This window comes from Primulina tabacum, chromosome 4 (genome assembly GCF_025594145.1).
Source record: "Primulina tabacum isolate GXHZ01 chromosome 4, ASM2559414v2, whole genome shotgun sequence".
NCBI classification, from domain to species: domain Eukaryota; kingdom Viridiplantae; phylum Streptophyta; class Magnoliopsida; order Lamiales; family Gesneriaceae; genus Primulina; species Primulina tabacum.
This window is the reverse complement of record NC_134553.1, coordinates 7,396,245-7,421,173: the sequence shown is the minus strand read 5'-3', so window position 1 is coordinate 7,421,173 and position 24,929 is coordinate 7,396,245. Positions and strand designations below refer to the sequence as shown.

General features: G+C 33.3%; 3 protein-coding genes across 5 annotated transcripts; 2 read left to right on the top strand and 1 right to left on the bottom strand.

Annotated features, from left to right (window-relative positions):
- Window positions 1-2,513: 2,513 nt before the first annotated feature.
- LOC142541511 (protein LURP-one-related 8-like) lies at window positions 2,514-3,679 on the top strand. Of its 2 annotated transcripts, none has more exons than XM_075648036.1 (2): window positions 2,514-2,882; window positions 3,182-3,679. In XM_075648036.1, the coding sequence occupies exons 1-2, from the start codon at window positions 2,586-2,588 to the stop codon at window positions 3,566-3,568; spliced, it is 684 nt and encodes a 227-aa protein (XP_075504151.1). In that variant the 5' UTR covers window positions 2,514-2,585; the 3' UTR covers window positions 3,569-3,679. The 2 variants fall into 2 exon arrangements, with proteins under 2 accessions (XP_075504151.1, XP_075504152.1); XM_075648037.1 differs by having other exon boundaries at window positions 3,185-3,670.
- A 6,920-nt stretch (window positions 3,680-10,599) lies between these two features.
- LOC142542906 (endoglucanase 20-like) lies at window positions 10,600-16,421 on the top strand. The gene is made up of 8 exons (XM_075649806.1): window positions 10,600-10,837; window positions 10,910-11,122; window positions 11,554-11,754; window positions 11,868-11,945; window positions 12,405-12,557; window positions 13,030-13,138; window positions 13,529-13,695; window positions 16,023-16,421. The coding sequence occupies exons 1-8, from the start codon at window positions 10,610-10,612 to the stop codon at window positions 16,419-16,421; spliced, it is 1,548 nt and encodes a 515-aa protein (XP_075505921.1). The 5' UTR covers window positions 10,600-10,609.
- Window positions 16,240-18,729, bottom strand: LOC142542905 (WRKY transcription factor 22-like). Of its 2 annotated transcripts, none has more exons than XM_075649803.1 (4): window positions 17,979-18,729; window positions 17,769-17,882; window positions 17,041-17,491; window positions 16,240-16,380 (listed from the first exon to the last, which is right to left on the bottom strand). In XM_075649803.1, the coding sequence occupies exons 1-4, from the start codon at window positions 18,386-18,388 to the stop codon at window positions 16,360-16,362; spliced, it is 996 nt and encodes a 331-aa protein (XP_075505918.1). In that variant the 5' UTR covers window positions 18,389-18,729; the 3' UTR covers window positions 16,240-16,359. The 2 variants fall into 2 exon arrangements, with proteins under 2 accessions (XP_075505918.1, XP_075505919.1); XM_075649804.1 differs by having other exon boundaries at window positions 16,304-16,443.
- Between the last annotated feature and the right edge of the window lie 6,200 nt (window positions 18,730-24,929).

Here is a 24,929-nt window from a genome sequence, read left to right as displayed (position 1 = left end):
GCGCTGCTCTCGGGTCTTCCTGCTGCAACTGTTCGCGCGGTAGCGCGAGAAGTGGCGCTGCAGCGCGCTAGCTTCTGTCGATCCTCTTGCTTTCATGTGCGCGCGGTAGCGCGAGATGCTGTGCGGTGGCGCGCGCCTCTCTGGTCATGGTAATTGCTGAACTCGCGGCTCGGTTCTGTTTTCTCGGTTCACTGGGTTGCGCATCCACTATTTTCTCCATTCCTGAAATGACAACAAAAACAACCAAAAACAACCAAAAACGCATAATTCTGTTCGAAACCAGCATAATTCAAAATGGATTCTAATATAAATTAAGTGCAAATCTTGCACTTATCACTGCGGAAGCTAATTTAAAAATTCGCACTCATTTTCCGCAGCATGCTTTTAATGCATGCTGTGAATACATAGGGTATTAACAGCGCACATTATTGCACGTTGCGGATAGTATATAATATTACTTTCCGCAGCGTGCTTTTAATGCGCGCCGTTAATTTATGTTATTAACGGCGCACATAAAAAGCACGCTGCGGAAAGTATATAATATTTACAGCACACATAAATACACGCTGCGGATATTACTTTCCGCAGCGTGCTTTAAATGCACGCCGTTAAAAGTACTATTTGCAGCGTGCTTTTAATGCACAATGTTGATGATGTGCTGCGGAAAACCATTTTTCTTGTAATGGACCTAACAGCCCGACCCATTAGCACCCAAGTAGGTGCACTCCGTACTGCCACGAGTATAAGAAAATAAAGTTGCACCTTAACTAACAACTATGAAATTTAATCTAGTAATAAGCACTTTATCCTAACTTTTTTTTCTCTCTAAAATGTAAACAAATACGATAAATTTTGAAACATTAAAGAAGAGGAGTAAGGTGACACATTAAAAAATATAGGAGCTGGACAAATTAAATTACTTGTGGTTATATATGTTTGGCATTATATATATAATATTCTTTGTTTCTATCATCATCTCTATATTCATTCATGATAGTTCTCCTGTCTAACTATGTATGTACAAAAGCAATGAATTTGACCAACAGAAGGGGTATCACTTTCCTTCAAAAATGAAAATTTTATATATTATATTTCGAAAATTTGAAATTTTTCATCAAATTTTTATTAGGTTGTCATTTTTATATACCTCGATGCCTTCGATCTCCTAGATTCCTAAATCCACTCTTAAATATAACAGCGCATATATACACAATCCTGGACTTTTTAACTTAATTCCCAAGACATTATTAGTCATCTTGTCTCGTGAATCTATTTCCAAAGAACGATTTGTGTTCATTAAATTAGTATCTAATTCTAATTTCCAGTTTCTAACGCTTAATACATAAAAAATAATGAGATATAGAACTTTCCAAATACCATCTGCGCCGCACGTTGTACGAGTCCCACCAAGACAGGTTCTCGAGCAATTAAATATCATAAATTTTATTTGGACAACAATTTTAAAAACATTGCAACTCTCCTCTTGTTTTTTTCCTTTGGTTAAGAATAGAGATAAACGTCGGTCACTCTTGGTATTACTAATTACTAATTTTTCATTAGGTTCCTATCATTAATTTTTGCTATTTATCATATTGCATGAACAATTGTTAAATTATCATATTCTTATGACCACTATCAATTTTGATAATGATAATATTTTACTAATTATATATATGTAATGTAGAAAGGTTTATATGATCTCGTTCCACAAAAATTTACAAAACTATCAATACTCCACGAACTAATTACGAAATTTGACGAAATAATTTAAAAAAAAAACTTAAAAAACGACTGTATAAGCAATTGGAAAAATTTCCAGAGTTATTTTTAATTACGAAATTTGACGAAATAATTAAAAAAAAAAACTTAAAAAACGACTGTATAAGCAATTGGAAAAATTTTCAGAGTTATTTTTTATAAAAAAATTTGTCTCCCAGTTTTTAAATTTACATATTTACTCGTCATCCAATTATTAATTCGGCCAGTTACATAGTTTTAATTATTTCTTTATACTCACGCAAAGATTTAAGAAATGAATTTTATATATTAATCAGAATATTGAAATTACCTTTTCTCCCAAAAAAATTAATTCAAACGTCAAAACTAATGTAGGTTATGTTGCAATATTCTAAGCTAGAGTTGAAAATTTGCATTCTGTTAATAAAAAAAAAGAACAAATAGTCAAATAATAAACAAAACAAAAGCGTTGAATTTCAGACTTTGAATACATATTCTCTAGAATGCTTAAAAAATTCCGGTCCGGTTATCTGAAATTATAGATTAAATATTAGGGTATGCTCAACTGGATTTACGACTAAAATCCATTTTTGAATTAAATATGTTTGAATTACTCAGTTTAAGTTTTTAAAAAAATCTATTTAATAAATATTTTTTTTAATTGATAAATCAACAAAACTAATAATTGGCATGTTCTTTATCTTTTAACCACATATTTCTCGATATATACCGACGTCAAATATAATTTCCTCCCCTCCCTTATAAATATACATGTCTACACACATCAAAACAGCAAACACAGGCCCTCGATTTATTCTTCAGAAACGAACGAACAAATTCCCAGAGAAATGCTCCTTTTCTTGAAATCTTCATCGAGAACAGTCCACCATTATCCTGATCAAGAATCGAGAATAGAGGTTAACAAAGTCAGGCACAGTGATGATATTGATGATAATGATATAGCTGGATGCTGCACATCGCTTACTGTGTGGAGAAAATCACTTCTTTTCGGCTGTAATGGCTTCACTGTAATTGGATCGGATGGGAGTTTAGTGTACAGAGTTGACAATTACTCTGACAACCCTAATCAGATGATTCTCATGGATGGATCAGGCAATCCCGTTTTCACCATTTGTCGTCGCAAGGTATATATATTTATTACTACTGTATATATAGTTTGGAATTTTCTGCTTAATTTCTTTCTTTCTTTTGGTATAAGAAAGGTGGGAACATTTGATAATGTGAACATTTGGTGCTTTTAATGAATGTGTTTTATGAAATCAATTTTGCTTTAATTTACTAGAAGAAAATGGTGAAATGGATTGTTTATGTATTTGAAGTATGTTTAACATCTCTTTTTAACGAATTTTAGAACAACAATTGTATTTCATTCTGATTTTAGCATTTTGGCTTACGCTTTCTTTTATTTTGTTTTGAAAACTAGCAGAAGCTGAGGCTAATAGATGACAACTGGCTAGTCTACAATGGAGAAGTGGGCAAATATTGCGATACATCTGCAAGAAAACCAATCTTTTGTGTGAAGAAAAACGTACACATTCTGAAAACAAAACAAAGTGCTATTGCATATGTTTATAACGACGGAAACTCTTCTGCTAAGGGATGCGCGTATATGATCGAGGGATCGTACAAGCATCGGTCGTGCAGGATTTTGGATGAATCAAGGCAAGTCGTAGGTGAGATCAAGAGGAAAGAGGCGTCAACAGGAGGCGTATCGTTTGGTCTCGAAGTATTTGTTCTTGTTGTGAATGCTGCATTTGATCCTGGATTTGCCATGGCAATTGTATTACTTCTTGATCAAATGTTTCAGTAATTACTTTTCAACTCATATTATTTGCAATTTAAGGGTTGTTCTTTGCATTTTAGGTTTTATAGATTTTTTTAAAAAAATGTAAATGACAAATTTAAGGTGCTAATAATATTAAGTTTCCAAGTATTAATATTATAGGCAAAAACTTGTGTGAGACGGTCTCACAGGTCGTATTTTATGAGACGGATCTCTTATTTGAGTCATCATGAAAAAATATTACTTTTTATGCTAAGAGTATTACTTTTTATTGTGTATATCGGTAGGGTTGACCCGTATCACAGATAAAGATTTGTGAGACCGTTTCATAAGAGACATACTCAATATTATAATATTAAAACCCATTGATTGACAGGATAAGAGAGCCACAAGAGTATCCAATTAAGCCACCTATCGCTATATCTCGGGGGTTCACAAGTGAGCTCCTCCCATCCACATTTAATTTTAAAATAAGTAGGTCATGGTTTGAGCCATCTAATAATGGTCAACTTCAGCCTAACTAATTCGATTTCCTTAATTTTATTTTTAATAAATCATTATAGGATTTATTGTAATTATTAACCAGAGTTGTACAAATAAATCATTTACCATTCATTTGCATCTTCTTGTTTCCATATTCCCCACTTGTCATCATGTAGCCAACAACGGAGGTTGTTATGATTAGAAATATGTTTAGATGAGAGGTAAATAAATACCTTAAAATATCTTGTTAGCGATGTTTCAATAAACGACTGTCGTTAATAGAGACGGTTTAACCAATAAACGTCGCTAATAGCGACGATTTTATCAAAATCCGTCGCAAATATGTCTATAAATATTCGCGTTTTCGGTCTATTTTCCTCTATACCACAATACTTAAAATTTTTCTCTCTTACACAATTTTAGTTTCGATTTAGGGTAAGTTTTTTCGATTCAATTTTTTGTAAATTTTTAAGTGTTAATTAAGATCATGAATATTATTAACATAGTCAGATTGTATGTTTATTTTGTAGATTTATTTAATTATTAAAGTAATTTTTTTACTTAAAATATTAGCGACAGGATTATGTCTAAATCGTCGCTAAGTAGCGACGGCTTTATCAGAAACCGTCGCTACTTAATGACGGCTTTGTAATAAACCATCGCTACTTTGCGACGACTTCATGAAAAACCGTCGCTATTAACAACAGTTGTTTATTGACTGTCGTCGTAGCCCTTTTTAAACTGTTGTTAAAACCCTTGTTGTTAAAGGGTTCGCTCAAAGACAACGGTTTTAAACCGCTGTGGTAGCTACAATTTGCGACAATTTTTAAAAAACCGTCGCAAATAAAAGTAGCGACGGATTTATTCAAAACCGTCGCTAATTAGTCTCTAAAATTAGCGACGATTTATTAAATTAGCGACGGTTTAAGTCCGTCGCTAATTGTAGCGACGGTTGTTTCATGATTTCCGTCGCTAATGTTTTAGGTAAAATAAAAAAAATTAGCTACAATCGACAACGATTTTAGCGAAACCGTCGCTAAATATGACAACAGTTTACACAAAGCATTGTTGTTTGTCCAAAAAACACGCTAATCGACAACTGATTTTCTAAAACCGTTGTCGATTGTCCAAAAAAACACGCTAATAGAACCGTTGTCATAAACGCTCAAAGACAACGATTTTATTGAACCGTGTTATTTACACTAAAAACCGTTGTCTTTGACCCTCAAAAGACAACGGTTTTATAAAATCTTGTCTTTTGCTTAAAAAAACGCTATACGACAACAGTCCTCTAGTTTTGAACAAGGTCAAGGTGACACTAAACTTGTGTGTAGATAAAAGAAGGTTGTCTATGGTTTGAACAAACTCCGCATTCTTGGTTTCATTAGCTTCAATCTTCCTTGCAACATCTATGATTTGTTGCCTCCAAAGCAGATGTCTCATTGTTTATTAAATATATATCTACTTTTTTCGTTTGTGTTCTCGTATATGTTGACGATATAATTATTCAAGTTCTTATCAGACCTGGCATTCTCAGTTTTCTCTCAAGAACTTGGGGAATTTATCTTATGTTTTGGGCATTAAGTGTCAAAAATCTCCGATGCACTCTTATTTCAGTCACGAACAAGATATGCTCAGAATCTTCTAGCCTACACGAAGATGGACAATTCCAAACTTTTGCCCACACCTACGATTATAGGGGCCAAACTTTATGTCCATGCAAAGGAGCCTTTCGGTGATATGCAGCGGCCAGGATTCAGTCAGCTCCATGTTAGTAATAATTAGGGTGAGCATTCGACTAAAACATAACTGAATTTTATAAAATCGAGTTATCGACAAACTAAACACACCAAATTTTAGGTTGAAATAGAATGAATCAAACCAAAAAAATCCATTATATCGGTCGGAAACCAAAATAACCGAACTTATAAAAAAAAATTTTAAAAAATCAAGTTTTAATAAAAAAATGTAACATAAAAATTGAATTAAATAAATTTAAATTTTATTTATTAAAAATATATATTTTCCAATTTTTCAATAGAAATTTATTATAAATTTGTAATATTTATATCCGAATAAATTTTATCAGAAAATCTAATAATATTAATTTTTTTTATAAAATTCAGTTCAGTTAGCCAAATTTTTATATTTTAAAAAAAAATTAAACCAAACTAATCGTTACTTATAAAACTAAAAACGAAATTTCGAATAAACACGAATGGATATTATTTAGGCTGAAACTTATATTTTGCTCAACTCTAGACTATAATTGAAGTCTGTTATTTTTGTTAAAAATAATTTAATAGTTTTTATTTTCTTCATTCCCTAGTTAATTATCTAGTTATAAATCTAATTATCCCAAAATTTTACAATAAATAATTATTTTTCAAATATCATAATTATTCAATTTTCAGGTTATTCTAAATAGGAAAATAACAATATTACTCCATTAATAATGGAACATCAATAATTCTCAAATATTTCAACTAATTAATTATTTTTCCTAAAATTTGCATCAAGATATTTTAGAGTAAAAATCCAAAATCGAAATTGATATACATCATTAATTAATATTATCACAAACTAAATAATTGCAAATAAATATTCGATATAATTCAGATTTGTGATTTTTATCTCAAAGTCATACAAAATCAAAACTTACGATAATAAACCAAACAATATACGAGAATAAAATGTGATTTGTGATTTGTTTTATTTTTAATTTTTTAACATGGGGCTGAAGTTTTTTTAATAAGAAACATGGGGCTGAGAAAATAAAATAAATTAGAACTAATATTTTTTTAAAATAAATAGTTGGGTTTGGAGCTCACCCTTAGAAACCTACCCTAGTCTAAGGGTGGCTCCACCCTGGTGCCATGACACTCTATCCAGGCAAGGCCGATCCTAATAATATTTGGACCTGAGTTTAACTTTTAAAAACAGGCATCTGAATCATAATGTGTGTTCATATTTTTTTTCGTTTCATAGCAATATTTCAAATTAAATCAATACGTCAAAGACAATATAAAAAAGCTAAATAAATAAAAATATCAAACATGTCCAAAATGATCACTAAAATAATAGTTTTAGAGCTAAAAATACTAATCAAGTCAGTATAATCAAGTTGTTCAGTAATTTCTTTCTCAATCGATAACATAGCTAATCATTCAATGTTTCTTGTGACATGGTTGATCGGAGAAAAATTTTGATGAGCTTTAATAAAGAGGCATACAAATAGCTCGTACGAAGAAAGAGAACTTGTCATAGGTGGGGCGAAATAGAAAACATGAGCAAACAGAGACAACAGATTCTGAGAAAGACTCGTGACCAAAATTTTGAGAAAAAATACTTTGAATTAAAACAGAAAATACCCTACACATTGAAAGCCGGATAAGCATTACATCCACCAAAATTTCAGTCAAAAGCGTAGATTATAGATACCACATAAAGCCCCGAAGAATGTAAAAAAATACATTAAAAAATTAGAAGCCCGAACAAAGCAAATACGAGAAAATAGACTTACAGCTCCTCACGAGTCTTTCAATCAAACCTAGAGACGACGCAACGACTGGAGTCGATTAGGGCTTGTCTGCAGATGAATATTGGGGAAGATTGATGAATAAATTGTTAACAGGCTAAAGCAAGTTCCATTTAATAAATACTTGATTTTGGACTATCGAGTAACTAGTATTATATATAATAATTTTTTAAAAAAATTTGGGCCCCAAAAAAGAGATGGGCCTGAGTCATTGGACTCATTTGCTTCTTAATAAGCACGGTCTTGTATCCAGGCACCATTGGTAGCTTCAGTATTTGACCTTGATCTTTACTTTGTTCAGGAGAAGGTCTTATCTAGTATGCTTCAAGCTCGTCATGTTCCCTCCACCAAGAAGACTGCTAATGTTTTAGCCAAACTATTGTCAGCATTTTCTTTCATCGATTACGATCCAAACTCAGCGTTGCCTTAAATCCCTCGCTGAGCTTGCAGGGAGCAAGTCATGTAATATTTGATAATTTGCATCTTCTTCTCTCTATATTATTCATTTTTAAAAATAAAAATAGTATATTAAAACTGAAATTTGATAATATAGACGATTACAATCACAAAATTTATATATCACTAATGTATATTTTCTTTCTAGAACATCACATGCACCCTAATATTTCAATGAAATTTTTAATAATTATAGGTGCCATCAAATTTTCGTTCATTAAATTATTTTAGAATAAATTAATATTGTTATTTGAAACGAAATTATTCAAAGGTTTAATATTTATAAAAAATTCGTATACGTTTATTATTAAATAAATAATGATAAATTTGTTTAGACTAAGCAAAATAATCGAATTATATATTAAGTAAAATTGAATTTTCTATTCCAGAATAATGTAACATAAAATCTTGAAATTTTAACATAATAAGTATGGAGTAGGTCTCTTGTGAGACGGTCTCACGAATCTTTATATGCGAGACGGGTTAACTCTACCGATATTTACAATAAAAAGTAATACTCTTAAAATAAAAAATAATATTTTCTCATGCATGACCCAAATAAAAGATATGTCTCACAAAATACGACCCATGAGATCGTCTCACACAAGTTTTTGTCATAAGTATGTTGCATTAAATTCAATAAATTCGAGTTTATTAAATAATAAAAAATAATTTCCTATCTATATACTCTCCCCAATAAGGCATAAATAAATTCTGGTAAGATGGATTTATAAGATGGAAGTGGGAGCCCAACCCAGGCCAATAGGAAAAAATATTTCTTGTTCAGATTTTCTGGACCAGGCTTCCAAGTTAGCGGGCCGTATTGACAGCCAACCAAGTATGGACTTACCCATTTCAAAGTTTTTCGTGTACGTGGCATGTTGTACACTCTAAAATTTATTTAATTTGAGAAAGTTTCGTTAAAATTTCCTTTTTATTTTTTCGAGTGGGTGAGGGGATTGTTACGAGTATCGAACTCGATATTATCTCAATTTGAAACTTGAATAGGTCTCTTGTGAGACGGTCTCACGAATCTTTATCTGTGAGACGAGTCAACTCTACCGATATTCATAATAAAAGTAATACTCTTAGCATAAAAAGTAATATTTTTTCATTGATTACCCAAATAAGATATTCGTCTCACAAAATACGACTGTAAGATCGTCTACACAAGTTTTTGCTTTGAAACTTTGGTATCATATGAGTTCGACGTGATGTTGATTCCGTGTATATATAGCCTTGTTATTTACCACATTTCCTTACGTAAGACATTGTGGGATGTAAAATAACAATTGCCCTTTCCCATTCTTTACAACATAATAACTTGTGATTCTTTCATTGGATTAATGAATGACGTTGAGGAGTGGGTTCATTTCATATAATAGAATATTATTATGTCCATCTTTGGAACTTCAATTTTATAATTTGTGATAATTTATGGCATGACATTGTTCCCACACCTTTTCAATCCCTCACGCCATCTCCATTTCACAACTTAACATGCAAATTATTATCTCGTATGATTACCTAGTTTCCTCCAAAAGTTCTATAATCTTGCTTTCTTCAAATATCTCTTAAATTTAGAAAGGGAATGTGAAAGGAAAAGTAAGGATTGGATGCAATGGAACTAGAAAATTAGACATAGCTTTGAATTTGAAAATGAAAAATTGTATTTTTGGTCATATATATGTATATATATATGTATTTGCGATTTTGGTACATTATGTTATCCATTCCAGTCTTATTTATGTATATTCTGATTTTTGGCAATTTTAGTCTTTTTTCATCGGAATTATTGATGTGACACTGCATATGTTAACGTCACATCATCGACGCATTGCTGTCACATCAGAGGTCAAGATGGAAAAATGATTAAAATATCTCTGAAAATTAAAGATAGTGGATTAAAACCGAAATTTGATAAAATAAAATACTAAAATCACAAATAAACAAAACACATGACAGAAATAAAATATTCTAAATTTGAAAATATAATTTTTTCAATAAAAAGGAGAAAAATATTGTTTCTAGTTACATAATTAATAAAAATATAGCAGTTAATAAATGTGTTAAAATTGGATTTTAATTTTTAGTAATATCGAATTAATTAATTCCAAGCTACATTTAATTTAATTTTAATTTTATTGAGCTCAAATTTCGTCATTGTCCTCCATTCCGGACATTGTACCAACCCATAATTTTGTTAAGATTGAGATTTGGACCTAACTCAATCTCAAAAGCTAGCTGATGATTGTCCAATTCCATATATGCAACTCCCATAGATTTTCTGAAACCGACGTGGACAACTAACAAATTTTATATATTAATCGTTTTGCACATATATAATCCCAAAGCGTTGATCAAATTAAGGGGTTAAAAATATCTAAAATCTAAACCAAGCTCAAGCTGGATTATGTAAAATAATAACTCACGCAAGGATCCAAAATCTTTATCTAAACTACGCTTAAACTATGTAAACGGGCGTTAGACAAACAAGCACGGCAAGCTAGTTCCCATACCAATCTGTGGATATATAAATGGGTCAGACAGTGAAGGGTTCACAATAAGAAGTTAACTAAGTCCTAAAAAATATGACTTCTCATTTAGTAATCTTGTTTGTGATATCATTATTTATTGGTCCGATTGCAAGTACAAAACCTATTACAGATCCTAGATTTCTCTTGGATGCCAGAAATTATAAGGATGCTTTGAGCAAAGGGATTTTGTTCTTTGAAGGCCAGCGTTCGGGTAAATTGCCGTCGAGCCAACGAGTGAAATGGAGGGCCGATTCGGCTCTGTCGGATGGAGAACTTGAAAATGTAAGATCCATTCTATGATTCTATATAAACAAAAACTATTTGGATGGCTAATGAAACATGTTGATCTTATAGGTAAATTTAACTGGAGGATATTATGATGCTGGTGACAATGTGAAGTTTGGGTGGCCAATGTCATTTTCCATGAGTTTGTTGAGTTGGGCTGCTTCCGAATATAAGAATGAGATCGCTTCAGCCAATCAGCTTCGTTACCTCCAAAATGTGATTAATTGGGGAACACTCTTCTTGCTCAGAGCTCACACATCGTCGACCACACTCTACACTCAGGTCACTGCTGCTGCTTTTTAATTCTCCCCAAGGAAAAAAAGTTGTAAAAATGTTTTATTTAAAATTGCCTTTGACTAACCAAGGTCTCAAGTTGACACGAGGTCTCGAGTTGGAGTTTCATTTGTAACAAATCATTCCCCCCAACTTAAACAAATTAAAAAAAAAGCTCACAGTGCTTATTGTGACTGATTATGCTTACATGGGATTTTAATTTAGATTTTCAACGTAAAATGAAAAGTTTATTGCCCTATTTTTTACGGTCATGATCAGTCAACCAAAAAAGCTTAATCGCTTAATTCGGTGCTCCGATCTTCAATTTCACGAATTCATTTGACAAAATGTAAATAATAAATAATTTTTTTTAGTAATTCTCATTCATCGGCTGAGTAAATTCTATAGTCGCATGCAGTATTTTCTAAAATAATTAACAGGTAGGGGATGGGAACAACGACCATCAGTGTTGGGAGCGGCCCGAAGATATGGACACGACGCGAACACTGTATAAAATCACAGCTTCTTCTCCCGGAACTGAGGTGGCTGCCGATGCTGCCGCCGCCCTTGCTGCTGCATCCATTGTTTTCAAGGAGGTTTCTCCAAATTATTCCGCCCGACTCCTACGCCACTCAAAATCGGTGACTATATATATATATATATATATATATATTATACATTTTTTCACATAGTCTGAAAAATTAGTATATATGAGTAGAACTGTTTAAAATTATTAAACTACTGTTGGTTTCAGTTGTTTCAGTTTGCAGACAAGTATAGAGGATCTTATCAGGCGTCTTGCCCCTTTTACTGTTCTTACTCTGGTTACCAGGTAATAAATACCAAACGGCACCATTTTATTCTCAAGAATACACCATGCCCGTACTATGATAGTAGTGCTTATTAGACTGTATCATATTTTTCTATAAATCTATTAATGTTTCAAGCCAACTCGAGTTCAAATAGACCGAAGCTTGTCGGGATTGAGCTGAAATTTATATTACAGAAACTCATCACTACAAAAATATTTTACTTGAGTCTAACCTGTAAATTTACAAGCTTAATTCCCGCAACTAGCTAGTAGTACGTTACCCATATTCAACATCTGATCACGAGAGAAGAATTGAGTATGAAGTCGAGAAGTACAATAAGATAAGAATCCGAAGCCACAGTTGGATCGATATATAGATTTTGAGCCAATCAATCATGCACCCACGTTATATTATTGTAAGACGAGGGATGATACTTACACAAGGGATGAGAATTTTGTTTAATTGGCTTGATTTTAAAGGATGAGTTGCTGTGGGCTGCTGCTTGGCTATATAAAGCAAGTGGAGACAACAAATATCTAAACTACGTAACGAGTAATCAGGGATGGAGTCAGACCGTTTCTGAGTTCAGTTGGGATAATAAGTTTGCTGGGGCTCAAACTTTAATAGCCAAGGCAAGTATACGTTACCTCGAAATCTAATTTCCTATATTTAATCATAGTAAGTACAATATTTGATGATTAATATTATTGGAGTAGAAAATTTTACTGTCTCATCTTACTTGCCTCATTGTTAAATATGTCCATTCATGGTATGTCGAATTTGTTTCATTTGAAATAATGATAGAAGGGAAAATTGAAATTTTTGACACTTGTGTATTTCTGATTTTAGTCTGTATGTTGTCTTAACCAGGTAGTAGTTCTTCTTCCTTCGATTTTTTACAATTTTAGCATTTTTTTCGCGTTAACGTCATATTGACATCATATTGAAAAAAAGACTATCAAAAATTCAAAAAAAAAATACATAGTCGACTATGACTGAAATTTTACAATATATATGACAAAAAACACGATGAGACAAATATATTTAACGAAAATTGAAATTTCTTCAAAACGAAAAACAATGACGGGAGAGATTTGTTATCAGGAATTTCTTGAGGGAAAGTCAAACCTGGCAAAATACAAGGATGGGGCTGATTCATTCGTGTGTGCGTTGTTGCCTGGAAGTAGCTCTGTGCAGATCAAGACAACCCCTGGTTAGTCAGACAATCATATTAAATTAATTAATTATATCACAAGATACGCAGCAAGTATCGTCTAATTATTACCGAAACATGAATTTCTCACTGGTCGTAAAATCGTAAAAACATCCCCCGTGCTTTATATATTTTAAAACATTCATCTTCCATCTCTTATATGTATAAAGATAAATGACCCATTTAAATTAAATAAAACTTGCTCAAAAGACACATGTAAATCATGCTTTTGTCATTTAAATAAAGCAATATGAAAGAGATTTCCGCATATCATATATATGATGCTAAATCCTGGATTCAAATATATGTCTTTTAGTAGCATGAAAACATTATAAAGCCATGAAATCGTAAATAAATTAATAAAATATAATTGGAGTAGTTGGTTTACAGGTGGACTTCTATTTACTAGAGACAGCAGTAACCTACAATATGTGACGAGCGCCTCGATGATACTTCTTGCATATTCCAACATCTTAAGCGCAGCTGGTGTAGAGGGAGTCCAATGTGGATCAGCCCATTTTTCCAATTCTCAAATCAAAGCCTTTGCAAAATCACAGGTTAATGAATTTATTATCATGTAATCATTTTACCAGACTACTTATTCTATTGTTAAACCACTACGCTACTTATTGGTTCGGTACGTCACTACAAGAATAAATGCTTATGGTGACATTCATAAATGTCATCATATTCAATATTTAGTGACATTTAAGTTTTAGTGACACCAGATGTCATCTATTCCAATGTCGTCTTAAACTTACTGACATTTTTAATGTCATTATAAGATGTTAATGACAACTTCATACGTGTTATTAATTATTCATATAATGACAATTTTAAATGTCAGGAAAACTCATGTTTAAATACATTTATAGATGCCTTGTTATTATAGTAATAATGACAAATTTATATGTCAGTTAAAATCATTTATAATGACAACTAAAAGTGTCGCGTATGTTATTTATAGTGACAATAACAAATGCGAGAATATTTGGGTTGGATAAATATAGGAGGAGGGAAAATTAGATAAAATAAATGTGAGAATAAAAAAACATATTAGATTAGTTATCCTGACATTTTTAATTGATGTCATTTTTTATATGGAGGAGACAATTATTTTCCCTCCTCCAATATTTATCTAACCCAAATATTCTCACACTTATTTATAGTGAAATTTTTAAGTTTTTTAATGATTTTTTACGATGTGGAAATAGTAATTGTTCTTCCTCCATATAAAAGATGACATCAATTAAAAATATCATGATAACTAATCTAATATGTTTTTTTTATTTTACACATTATTAATTTTTTACAAGTGTCATTATTAAGTATTTATAACAACATTTAATTAAAAGTGTCTACAAAAAAGTGTCACAATAGCCATTTATTGTTGCAGTGCGTAAAACCTAAACAGAGCATGCCATTTGCTTTAAAAGGACATCTAGCAATTAATTACGCTAGGTTATTAATATTTTCAAAGGGTTAGCGAAATTCAAGCATAAATAAATGCTTAAACCACAAATTATATCCTAGAAATATAGGATCGCAAAGTACGTAGTCGATCGATCGATCGGTCGATCACGTATATTCTAGTTTGGCATTTTCTTCAAGGTTTTAATTACTACAAAATTAGCTTCATCTTAGTTTCCACAGTGCTCTCCAACTTGTTTGACAATTAGGGGTGTAAAGGAAAGGAGCCGGTTAGCGAGATTTTCGAACTGACTCGAAAAATATTTGATTCGTGTATGTTCGAGCTTATCGAATTCGATCTGAAATCGAACATGTTCAAACTTTTTTCGAGCTGAACTCGAAATCAAATTATTTTGTTCTATAGTCTACAAGCCTACTCGCGATCTTTAGTATTTAATTAATATAATATAATTATATATTAAATAAATAAATTTTGAGCCTTTCGATTGCTTATTTTTGAATAATAATTCAAATAGTTCGCAAACATGTTCGAATCTTTTGAGTCGAAATCGAACTCGAGCTTTAATTCGAACTGAACTCGAGCTAAAAGTTTTAAAATTTTCGAACTTCGAATAGAACTCGAACTCAAATAGAACTAAATCGAGTCGAATTCGAACCTTCAAATTTTCGTTATATTCGGCTCTATTCGATTCGTTTATACACCTATAGTATTCTAATTAATCCTATCCTCATTAATTAATTAAATTTGACTTTATTAACACACTGCAAACACAATTATGTTTATATGTGTATTATATATATGTACAAGATTCTGAGTGACATGATCAATTTGAAAGCAGACAATTTGAACATGTAATACTTAAAATTTAATATACCTAATGTGATCCTTCTAGCTATTAACACGTGTATTTTAATAAATTTAAGAGTATAAGGACCCAAAATATAAATTTTTATTCTTTTGATAATTCCAATACAACATTAAAAAAAACCAACACGCACATAGATATATATATAATCACTTCAGCTCAAAACTTTAGACTTAATACCTCAAACACCCTACTTCTTTATTAATTTTAGGGATAATTACCTTCTTTTTTTTTAATTTCGATATTTTATAATCAATATAAAGTTTTAGTCTTGTATCTTTCCTTTTTCTTTTTTTTTTTAATAAGTTTGATTATTTGTTTTTCAATTTTATTCTTTGTTTATATGGAAGTGTTTACGAGGTACTTGGAATTAAAAAAGGAAAAAAGACAGTGGATTGAAATTGAAATGGTAAATATAAAAGTTCCAAATCAAAAAGAGACAAAAATAGATGATCAAATTTATAGTTTTCTTTTAATTTTACCATGAGAGACTTAAATCGAGTGTCGAAAATTATATATTTTCACCCTGCTATAGAGCTCATAATTATCTGATCAGCATGAGATCGATGTGGTTTCTGGCTTCACAGGTGGACTACATCCTTGGAAATAACCCCAAGAAGATGTCATACATGGTTGGATTTGGCAACAAATCCCCCACACAATTACACCACAGAGGTGCATCAATTCCCTCAATCCATACACATCCTGCCAAAGTGAGCTGCAACGAGGGGTATTCAGACTGGTACTCATCTTCAAAGCCAAATCCGAACACACATATAGGTGCCATTGTTGGAGGACCGAATTCGAATGATGAGTTCACAGATTCAAGATCGGATTACTCACATTTAGAGCCCACCACATACATGAATGCAGCTTTTGTAGGATCTGTGGCTGCTTTAGTTGGTGGCCGCCACACTGATCGGCCTAGGTGCTTGAATTTGCATGCTAATAGAACCAAAGATGCGGTCCATGGAGAAGAAATATAATGGGAGCTAGCTACCTAAGTTTCTGAGTGTAAATATAAATTAAAATTACATAGAGAATTAAGGGTTTGTGTTATGTGTGTTATATTATTAACTATGAACGTAATAAAGATTTAAAAAAGTGAGATTTTTATGAAATATATATTATACATTCTATGATTGATTTTTGTTTATTTATTTTTTCACGCGTGGGTCTCATTTGTTAAAAAAAAATTAAGTTTGGAGTAGAGATGTGGAAAAATCAATCAATTAATTATACTTTGAAATAATGATCTGACTATTTCATTAATTATATTATATGTAGGTTATTTATGAACGCATATTTGTGGGAATTGTTTAGATAAACAATTTTGATGCATTGGGTACATACAAATTAAACAAGAAAGAGTAAACAAGAATGTCATTGGTAATATTTTCCACTATTACTAATTAATTTCCATCAATTAAAACGGAATTAGTAACACATGTACCATGGATAAGATTCGTTAAAGTTTCTTTTGGAAGCAAAATATTGTTTAATAATCAGAATCTTTAATTAATCTTACATGTTCTCTATGTAACAGTAACATTAATGTCGCATGTTCTCAATTCTTGAAATATACGATCAGCTACATGATCTTACCGGAAACTGTGGAGAAGATGTATGTGAATTGCCCAGTTCTGAAACAAAATCATCAAAATCTTCCAAACCCGAAAAGAATTCACCGTTCAGTATCAAATCATCGGACATGTTGAAATCATCAGCATCATTTGTATGAGCCATAATTATTTTTCCCTCTTGTTTAATTCTTGGATGAAAATCTTCGTCAGTTGACGAAAAATGTGTATGGGTTTTTGTCGAATTGGGGCTGCTTGGTTCCTCGTCTTTTTCTCGCTTAACAAGAGGCGTGTTTGGTGCTTTTGAAGATGGAAATTTTTGCCGGATTGTACCGGATAAGGAGTTTCTCCGAGTAGGCAAGCTGTGGCTGTGCTCTGCAGTGTAGGTTAAGATAAACATTCCAGGATCAGCACAGCTTTGCTCCACTTGTTTCCGTGCCAAACAGCCCTTTGAGCTGCTACACCTATAATAGCTCCTGTTCATACATATACATAAACTGGTTAGAGTAAATAAGTAGATTAATTAGCCCTTAGCATGAGTTTAAAGAACCAAGATGGTGATTTAAGGTTACCATGAATTTAGATATTTTATTTAATACATATGGTAAGTAGAAAAGTTCAAGAAATTGACCTTTACAATTCGAAATAAGTTATATATGCAGTGATGCAGCGATCTTTTAGCTATTAGAACGATAAGATGGAGGAGCAACAACTTGAAATGGAAAGCACTTATCATGGAAGAAATATTCAGACCTTGGATATGGTGAACCCTTGATAGGTTTTTGGCCATACTTGCGCCAAGCCCACTTATCAGAAGTAATATCATCTGCAGAAACTTGGATCACCACTCGTTTATGCTGATTCTTCCTACATAAAGTACAGGAAAATAATTTTAAAAAATATAATGAAAACCAACCTGTTAATTGACAACATAGCATTAAACTCAAATACTATTCTACAAACCTTCTTTTGTATTTTGGGGTAGAAACAGCTTTACAAACGCTTTCAGCATAATTATTCCCCGATGATTGATCAGATTCTTGATTTCTCTTATAGTCCTCCACACCAGTTTTCTGCTCATTTTCTTGAAATCCAAAAGAACTCTGTGCTGCAACATGGTAAAATGGCTTGTAAAGCTCCTCTAATCCATTCCTCGAATCCATTTCCTCCCTATCGAAAATTCCAGGAAAACTAGCAAAAAACTCATGATCTATCGACCGATAACCACCGGAAATGAAGTCCGAAAACAAATTGTCATCATGATAACGATCACATGTATCCATATCAGAAATCTTTGACAAATCACCACTTGATCCTCTAACTATTGCTTGCAAACTCCAATCTTCCATATCAGCTGCTGCAGATTGAGCCATGAAACACGACGCTTGAATAAACTAAATATATACCCAATCAGGCCTGATAATAGCCGTTTCTTTGACTATTCTTCAGTGTGAGGAACGAATATTTTAAAGGGATGAACCAGATTACCGACGTCTATATCCACACCGAAAAGATTGAATTTTTTTGTTGTTGTTTTTTCCATATTGCTTGCGTTGAGTTTTTTCTTAATGTCAAAGGGCTCATCCCCAAGTGGGGAAATCTAAAAGTGTGACACGCTTTCACCGATATGACTCGCCATTAGTGTTCTCACTTGCTGACGAGGATAATAATAATGATAATAATAATAATAATAATAATAATAAGAGAAACTAAGTTGGACTGAAGGGTAGTGATGTTGAAAAAATGTGATATTTGATCGTTTATATAATATATATTTTTGATGATGTCATGCAAACGATTGGATTACTCATTTTTTAAAATTATCACATCTTTGTATTTACACTCAATTATTTGGACGAATAAATATTTAATTTTATTTAATTGACTTTGAATTAGTCAAGATATTTAACAGTCTTTTTTTATTAGGTAACCTAGCTTTTAGGCAAGGCCATTGAAGCAATCTAATAATTTTGCTAGGTTTTTGGGAGGGTGGGTATGTCTATTATACTTTGTATTTATATATTAAGCGAAAATATTTTTTTTTTAGATCTTGATTCTTTACGTTTTCAACTTAATTTTGATGCACAAACTTCGATTTTATTTTATTTTTTTTGCCGGAATGCTGATGTGGCATCGAAATGATATAAAATAAAAAAAATGGTGGCCTGACATTGGTAGGGATGTAAATGAACCAAACCGTTTGCGAGCTATTCGAAGCTCGGATCGATAAAAAGCTCGTTTGAGTACGTTTGTTATTCATATCAAGCCAAACTCAAGCTCGATTGTGAGCTCGAAAATTTAATCAAACCAAGCTCAAACCTCAAGATATCGGCTCGTGAGCTCGCAAGCATGTTTGATAATAGGCTCGCGAGCTCGAGCTCGGCTCGTTTAAGTGGATCGTAAGCTCGAGTTCGAACTCGACTCGTTTAGGTGGCTCGTAAGCTTGAGCTTGATTCATTTGTTGAGTTGACAAATAAAAATATTAGTACTAATGTCAATGGAAGGAATTGAACACAAGACAAACAAAAATATTAGTACTAATGTTATTATGGACTATGCAGGATACTTGACTAGTTGTTATTGGAGATGATTTTGTAATTCCTGATTTTAATAGATTTTCTGACGTCATCCCTATTTTCTCACCTGACTTAGTTGAAGTATTAAAGAAGTGAAATTATTTCATTATTATTTATATGGTGATATCAGTATATGATTAATATTCTAGATGTATTATTTTGGAATGTTCAATATATATTGATTTATGTTTTTTAGCTCTTATTTGTGTCGTTTTGATTATTTATGAATAAATTTATATTTTTATGTATGATTTAAAATTAATTTATAGATATATCTAATTTTTAACAAGCTCAAGCTCGAGCTCAATTCTATGTTTTACGAGCTCGAAAACGAGCCGAGCTCAAACCAGGCTTGTTAAACATGCTAAACAAACTATTAATGAATCAAACTCGAGCTCAGCTTGATTAACAAGCTAAACGAGCTTTTAACGAGCCAAGCTCGAGCTTTTCCTGAGCTTGGTAATTTCAAGATAAACCAAGTTCAAGCCTGATAATAAAAGCTCGAATCGAGCTCGAGCCGAGCTCGAACCTCAAACAATTTTAAACGAACCAAGCTCAAGCCTGATATTGTTTGATTTGGTTTAGATCGTTTGGGTTTTTCTTAAAACTAATTTAATTTTAAAAAAAAACTTTAAAATAATTTTAAAAAAAAAAATTGCAAAACTACTGCAATCCGCGTTTGGTAAGCGCGGTCGGTGCTCACGTGGAGCAGCGTCCGCGCTTACCAAGCGCGGACTTTGCTCCACTTAGGAGCGCCCCCACTCCGACGGAATATTTTAGCGACAGAATATATATCAAAGAATCCGTCGCTGATTCAATTTTAGCGACGGTTTTGAAATGGAATTAGCGACGGTTTCGCTAAATCCTACAGGGTATCTTGAATATCTAACAATAACAATCGCATCTGTCTGACTGATGGAAGAGCTGCACGCTGCGGATAATTGTATTAACAGTGTGCCGCGGATAATAATATTAACAGCGTGCACATGTACGCCGTGGATAATCTTAAACTTTCAACGGCTTGCATCTTTGCAGCGTGCAATGTGCGCTGCGGAAAGAGAATTTGCGCGCTGCGAAAAGCCATTTTTGTTGTAGTGAAGACAGAGAAAAAAAACAGACAAAAAATTCATCAAAAAATAAGTTTTTCATGGCTTATCAACCAAAAGAGGCTGCGCATCTGATGATTCCAATCTTGAAATGATCATGGAACCAAAATTGGTGCTTCCTGGGACTGTGAAGAAGTCGTAAGACTAGTATATCTCAATTGAATGTTGTTCATTTTCTTCAACATCATTATGTGGTCGAATGTCATGTACAAGATGCTGCGGATCAACATTAAGCAAATTTGTACACCGTTTTGGCATTTTATATTTCACAAAATACTATACATTTTACTAGATTATTTTTATTTTACTTTTTTCAAATAATATCACTTATATTGAATTTAAAAAATATAGTAGAAAGATACTATATTGTGAAATTAAATGACCTCTAGACTTGTTCAATTTCAAAGCCCAATGCAATTCCTTAAAAAATAAGAGTAAGTCTTTTGTGAGACGGTCTCACGAATCTTTATCTGTGAGACGGGTCAACCATACTGATATTCATAATAAAAGTAATACTCTTAGCATAAAAATTAATACTTTTTCATGGATGACCTAAATAAGAGATCTGTCTCACAAAATATGATTCGTGAGACCGTCTCACACAAATTTTTGTCCAAAAATAATGCAGGCAATTGGTTGACAAACTATTAATCATATTTATATTTCGTATATATACAAATAGAACTCAAAATTAAAATTTACAATAAAAGAGGCCCTTTGAAACTTGAGAAGTCCTCCATCCGGTTCACAAACCGTCGATAATATTAAATCAGCGACGGTTTGACTTGAGAATTCCTCCATCCGGTTCACAAACCGTCGATAATATTAAATCACCGTCGCTAAAATTGAATCCGTGACGGTTTGTTAACCGTCGCTAAAATTGAATCAGCGACGGTGTTTGAATCGTCGCTGATTCAATTTTAGCGACGGTTTTGATATATATTTCGTCGCTAAAATATTCCGTCGCAGGACACTCTTACGTGAAGCAGCGTCCGCGCTTACCAAACGCGGATTACAGTAGTTTTGCAAATTTTTTTTTTTAAATTATTTTTGAAATTTTTTTCTAAAATTGAATTAGTTTAAAAAAAAACCCGGATCGTTTACATTCTTATACTCAGGGGAAATCTAGGGTCCGATTCCAGCAAGTGTCACTAGTCCAGACAGCAGGTTTCGAATTTCCATGAGCTTGAAATCACGAAGAGACCGTTATAAGGGGGCCGAGAAGGCGTCCCAGCGTAGCCCCTCCGACGCTCAAGTTAGAGACTGAGGATATAAGGAGGAGCAGCTAAGGGCGCTGCTGAAAAAATAATATATTGAATGACTTAGTTAAACACTCAAACATGGTATTTATAGGGAAATACATTGGCCTGTCATGGACCCTCTACCTGTGTTAGGGATGGGCCGAGAGTTTGGGCCTGATCTTGATGGGTCCATTCCTGGTGTATCACATGTAAAACCCGGGATTTGTTCAATCATGATCTTATCAGATTAATAATTTGATTATACTAGGATGATGTAATCTTGAATGTTGATATTATTATTCAGAATATAAGATTTCTTTTGAGGTTATCTAAGCCGTGTAGATAATTTTATCGTGTGCAGAATTTCGAAGCTCGAAATTTATATGGTATTATTTATCGTGCAACTTTAAATTTTGGGAGGAATAAATCTATCTCCATCCAAGAATTTAATCAAGGAATTTCGAAAATTAGCAGATAAAAGATCTAAGATTTGAGTTGTGATGGAGATACCGAGATAAAAGATCAAGCATGAGATAATAAAATCACTAGAATTATAATTAATCAGTGTAAATATATACTATGCAAATTTCGAAATCTTAAGGGATGGAAGATTTGGAATTCGGTTATCACCCAAATCACGGATAGATAGATCACGATTCGAGATAAAAGATTTGAGTCAGATTTCAACGCGATATCACGCGATCCCGATAGCAACCAACCCCTATAAATAGGAGGGCCCTATAGCTCGAAAATTACACCATAATTCTATCTCAAATTTCGAGACTCTCCTCTAGTGTCCCTAGGATTTTCGAGTACAGCGAAGCGCTGCCGCCGTCCAGCCACCGGAACAGGAATTTCGAAAATTCCAGTGCAGTAAACCCTAGCCGTTCACGTTTATTTTCATCAAGAACTTAAGGTAAGTGGGCTTGTTTTAAATTATTGAATTTCGATGCATGTATGTTCGTTTTTTTTGTAAAAATTCGTGCGAGTACAATTCTTCTTCTACACCCTTCAGGTTACGATGTTTTTGGCATGATGTAAATGTTTTGACACTGTGAGAATTCAACTCGATATGGGTGGGAATCCCAACCATACGTACCCTTACGCGGTGGGGGAGATAACCGCTATACGGCCTCGTCCCCTTAGAAGAGTAAAAATTAGGGACTGATATCAGTAAACCATTGAAAGTAGATGAATCTCAGTGTCGGGTTAATGATGCGTACGTGGTATGAATTATGTTGCATGGTATGTATATTTTCGAAAATTGCATGTTGTTTTTTTTTATTATTATTGTACTCGAACGGCCTCCACTTGCTGAGTGACGACCATATCACTCACCCCTTACAATCTTTCCCCAGATAAATCCGAAGAACAGGTGGAGGAAGAGGAATCCGAACAATTTTGGGGCTGGTGATTTTATTAATTTCGAGATTGGATAGTATAGAGACTCTCGAATTTTTAGTAATTTAAATTTCATGTAAGACGTTTCCGCAGTTTTAATTTATTTCAGTTGTAAAGACTTTGTTTTGAGAAATTATGATTAATAAACTGGCTTTCGATTTATACTATGCTACGAGACTGGTTGTTTTAATTGTGTGATTGTTAAACGACGTCGGTGTCAAATCCCGAGTTTCGGGGCGTGACATTTAAGTGGTATTAGAACCGCCAGGTTCATAATCTGAGTGGGAGAAACCGATTTTCGAAAAAAAAAATGAAAAATTTTTGGACGAATTTTTACTTGAGGCCGACGCTGTCCCCTCCGAAACGGCCCAACGAACGATACCCACCACCATAAAGTCGTGAGGTAGGGGTCAAAATCGCGAAATTCCTTCGTTTAAGCCTCCGAAACCCCGTTTTTGCCGTTTTAGGAAAGTTTCGTAACCCCTACAAATTTTCGTAGGAAACTCCGAATTCGATTCCGTCAACTGTCCTGGAATCCTCTCGACATATGCTTCGAATCCATATGTCTATCTCAAAAGTTTCCATTTTTGGAAATTTTCGAAAATTTTTAATTTTCAGTACCCAACTCTATCCTGATATTTTGTTTTGTCATATTTATGATGTTCTAAACATTTCCTTTTTTATTTCAGGAAATGGCCCCATCAAGTCCCCCGAGATTCCGTACCCGTGCCCAAGCTGCCATCCGTATGAAGCAGCTTGCCCTTGACAATCAGTCGCGCCTGATTAAGCGACTTCGAGCCTGATTAGGCGAGAAGAGACAAGAAATTCAGACTCTAACCACGGAAAAGAATGACACAAGGGTCCAACTCAATAAGGCGATCTATCAAGGAGAGTTGGTAATAGGAGATAACATGGATTTGAGAGATGGCAAAGAGCATGGCCTGTCTCGAAAGAAAAAGCTGCAAGAAGATATCGACCGGTACCGAAAAGAGTTGGAGGAAGAAAAGCAGCAGAATGCCAGGAGCAAAAAGAGATTGGAAAATTTAAGTGAAGCTATAAGCTGCATTGCTAAGGTGAACCATCAACTGACTCAACATGGTGAAACGCTGAAGAACAAGATCAAGCAGAATAAGAGGGAGTACGAACAGCGCCACCAGATGACCATAGATCTGTTGGACGAGGCAGAGGCAGATGTTCAGGGGTGGAAGACATAGGTGGCCCAGCTTAATACAGAGAATGCCCAGCTCACTCATATGGTAGAGCTACTGCAGGAAGGAGAGCCGGATGAGGAGCCGGAAGCGGAAGAACCAATAGAGATTGAGGAGCCTATCGCAGCCGTCGGAGATGGAGAGATAGATGATTAGATTAAGATGTTTTAGTGATTTTGTTCTAGGAGTTTATCTTTCCATTATTGCTATTTTATTCAGTACGACTTTTATTTCATTTAGATTGGTCATATTCAGTTTATTTTTCTGCTTGAGAAATCAATAAAATATTTTATTTGTTCCATTGATTTCAATTTACTTCTGCACGATCTATTGCATGAATCTTACTCGTACAACAAATTCTTAGAACTTGAAATTGTAGGAA

Excerpts from the sequence above, each read along its gene's own strand:
- LOC142541511 (XM_075648036.1), top strand. The coding sequence starts at position 2,586 with ATGCTCCTTTTCTTGAAATCTTCATCGAGAACAGTCCACCATTATCCT. Across the intron at positions 2,883-3,181 it reads TCACCATTTGTCGTCGCAAG|CAGAAGCTGAGGCTAATAGA; the intron begins GTATATATATTT and ends TTTGAAAACTAG.
- LOC142542906 (XM_075649806.1), top strand. The coding sequence starts at position 10,610 with ATGACTTCTCATTTAGTAATCTTGTTTGTGATATCATTATTTATTGGT. Across the intron at positions 10,838-10,909 it reads CGGATGGAGAACTTGAAAAT|GTAAATTTAACTGGAGGATA; the intron begins GTAAGATCCATT and ends TTGATCTTATAG. Across the intron at positions 13,139-13,528 it reads GCAGATCAAGACAACCCCTG|GTGGACTTCTATTTACTAGA; the intron begins GTTAGTCAGACA and ends GTTGGTTTACAG.
- LOC142542905 (XM_075649803.1), bottom strand. The coding sequence starts at position 18,388 with ATGGCTCAATCTGCAGCAGCTGATATGGAAGATTGGAGTTTGCAAGCA. Across the intron at positions 17,492-17,768 it reads AAGGGTTCACCATATCCAAG|GAGCTATTATAGGTGTAGCA; the intron begins GTCTGAATATTT and ends ATGTATGAACAG. Across the intron at positions 16,381-17,040 it reads CATCTTCTCCACAGTTTCCG|CATGCAAATTCAAGCACCTA; the intron begins GTAAGATCATGT and ends TGGTTCTATTAG.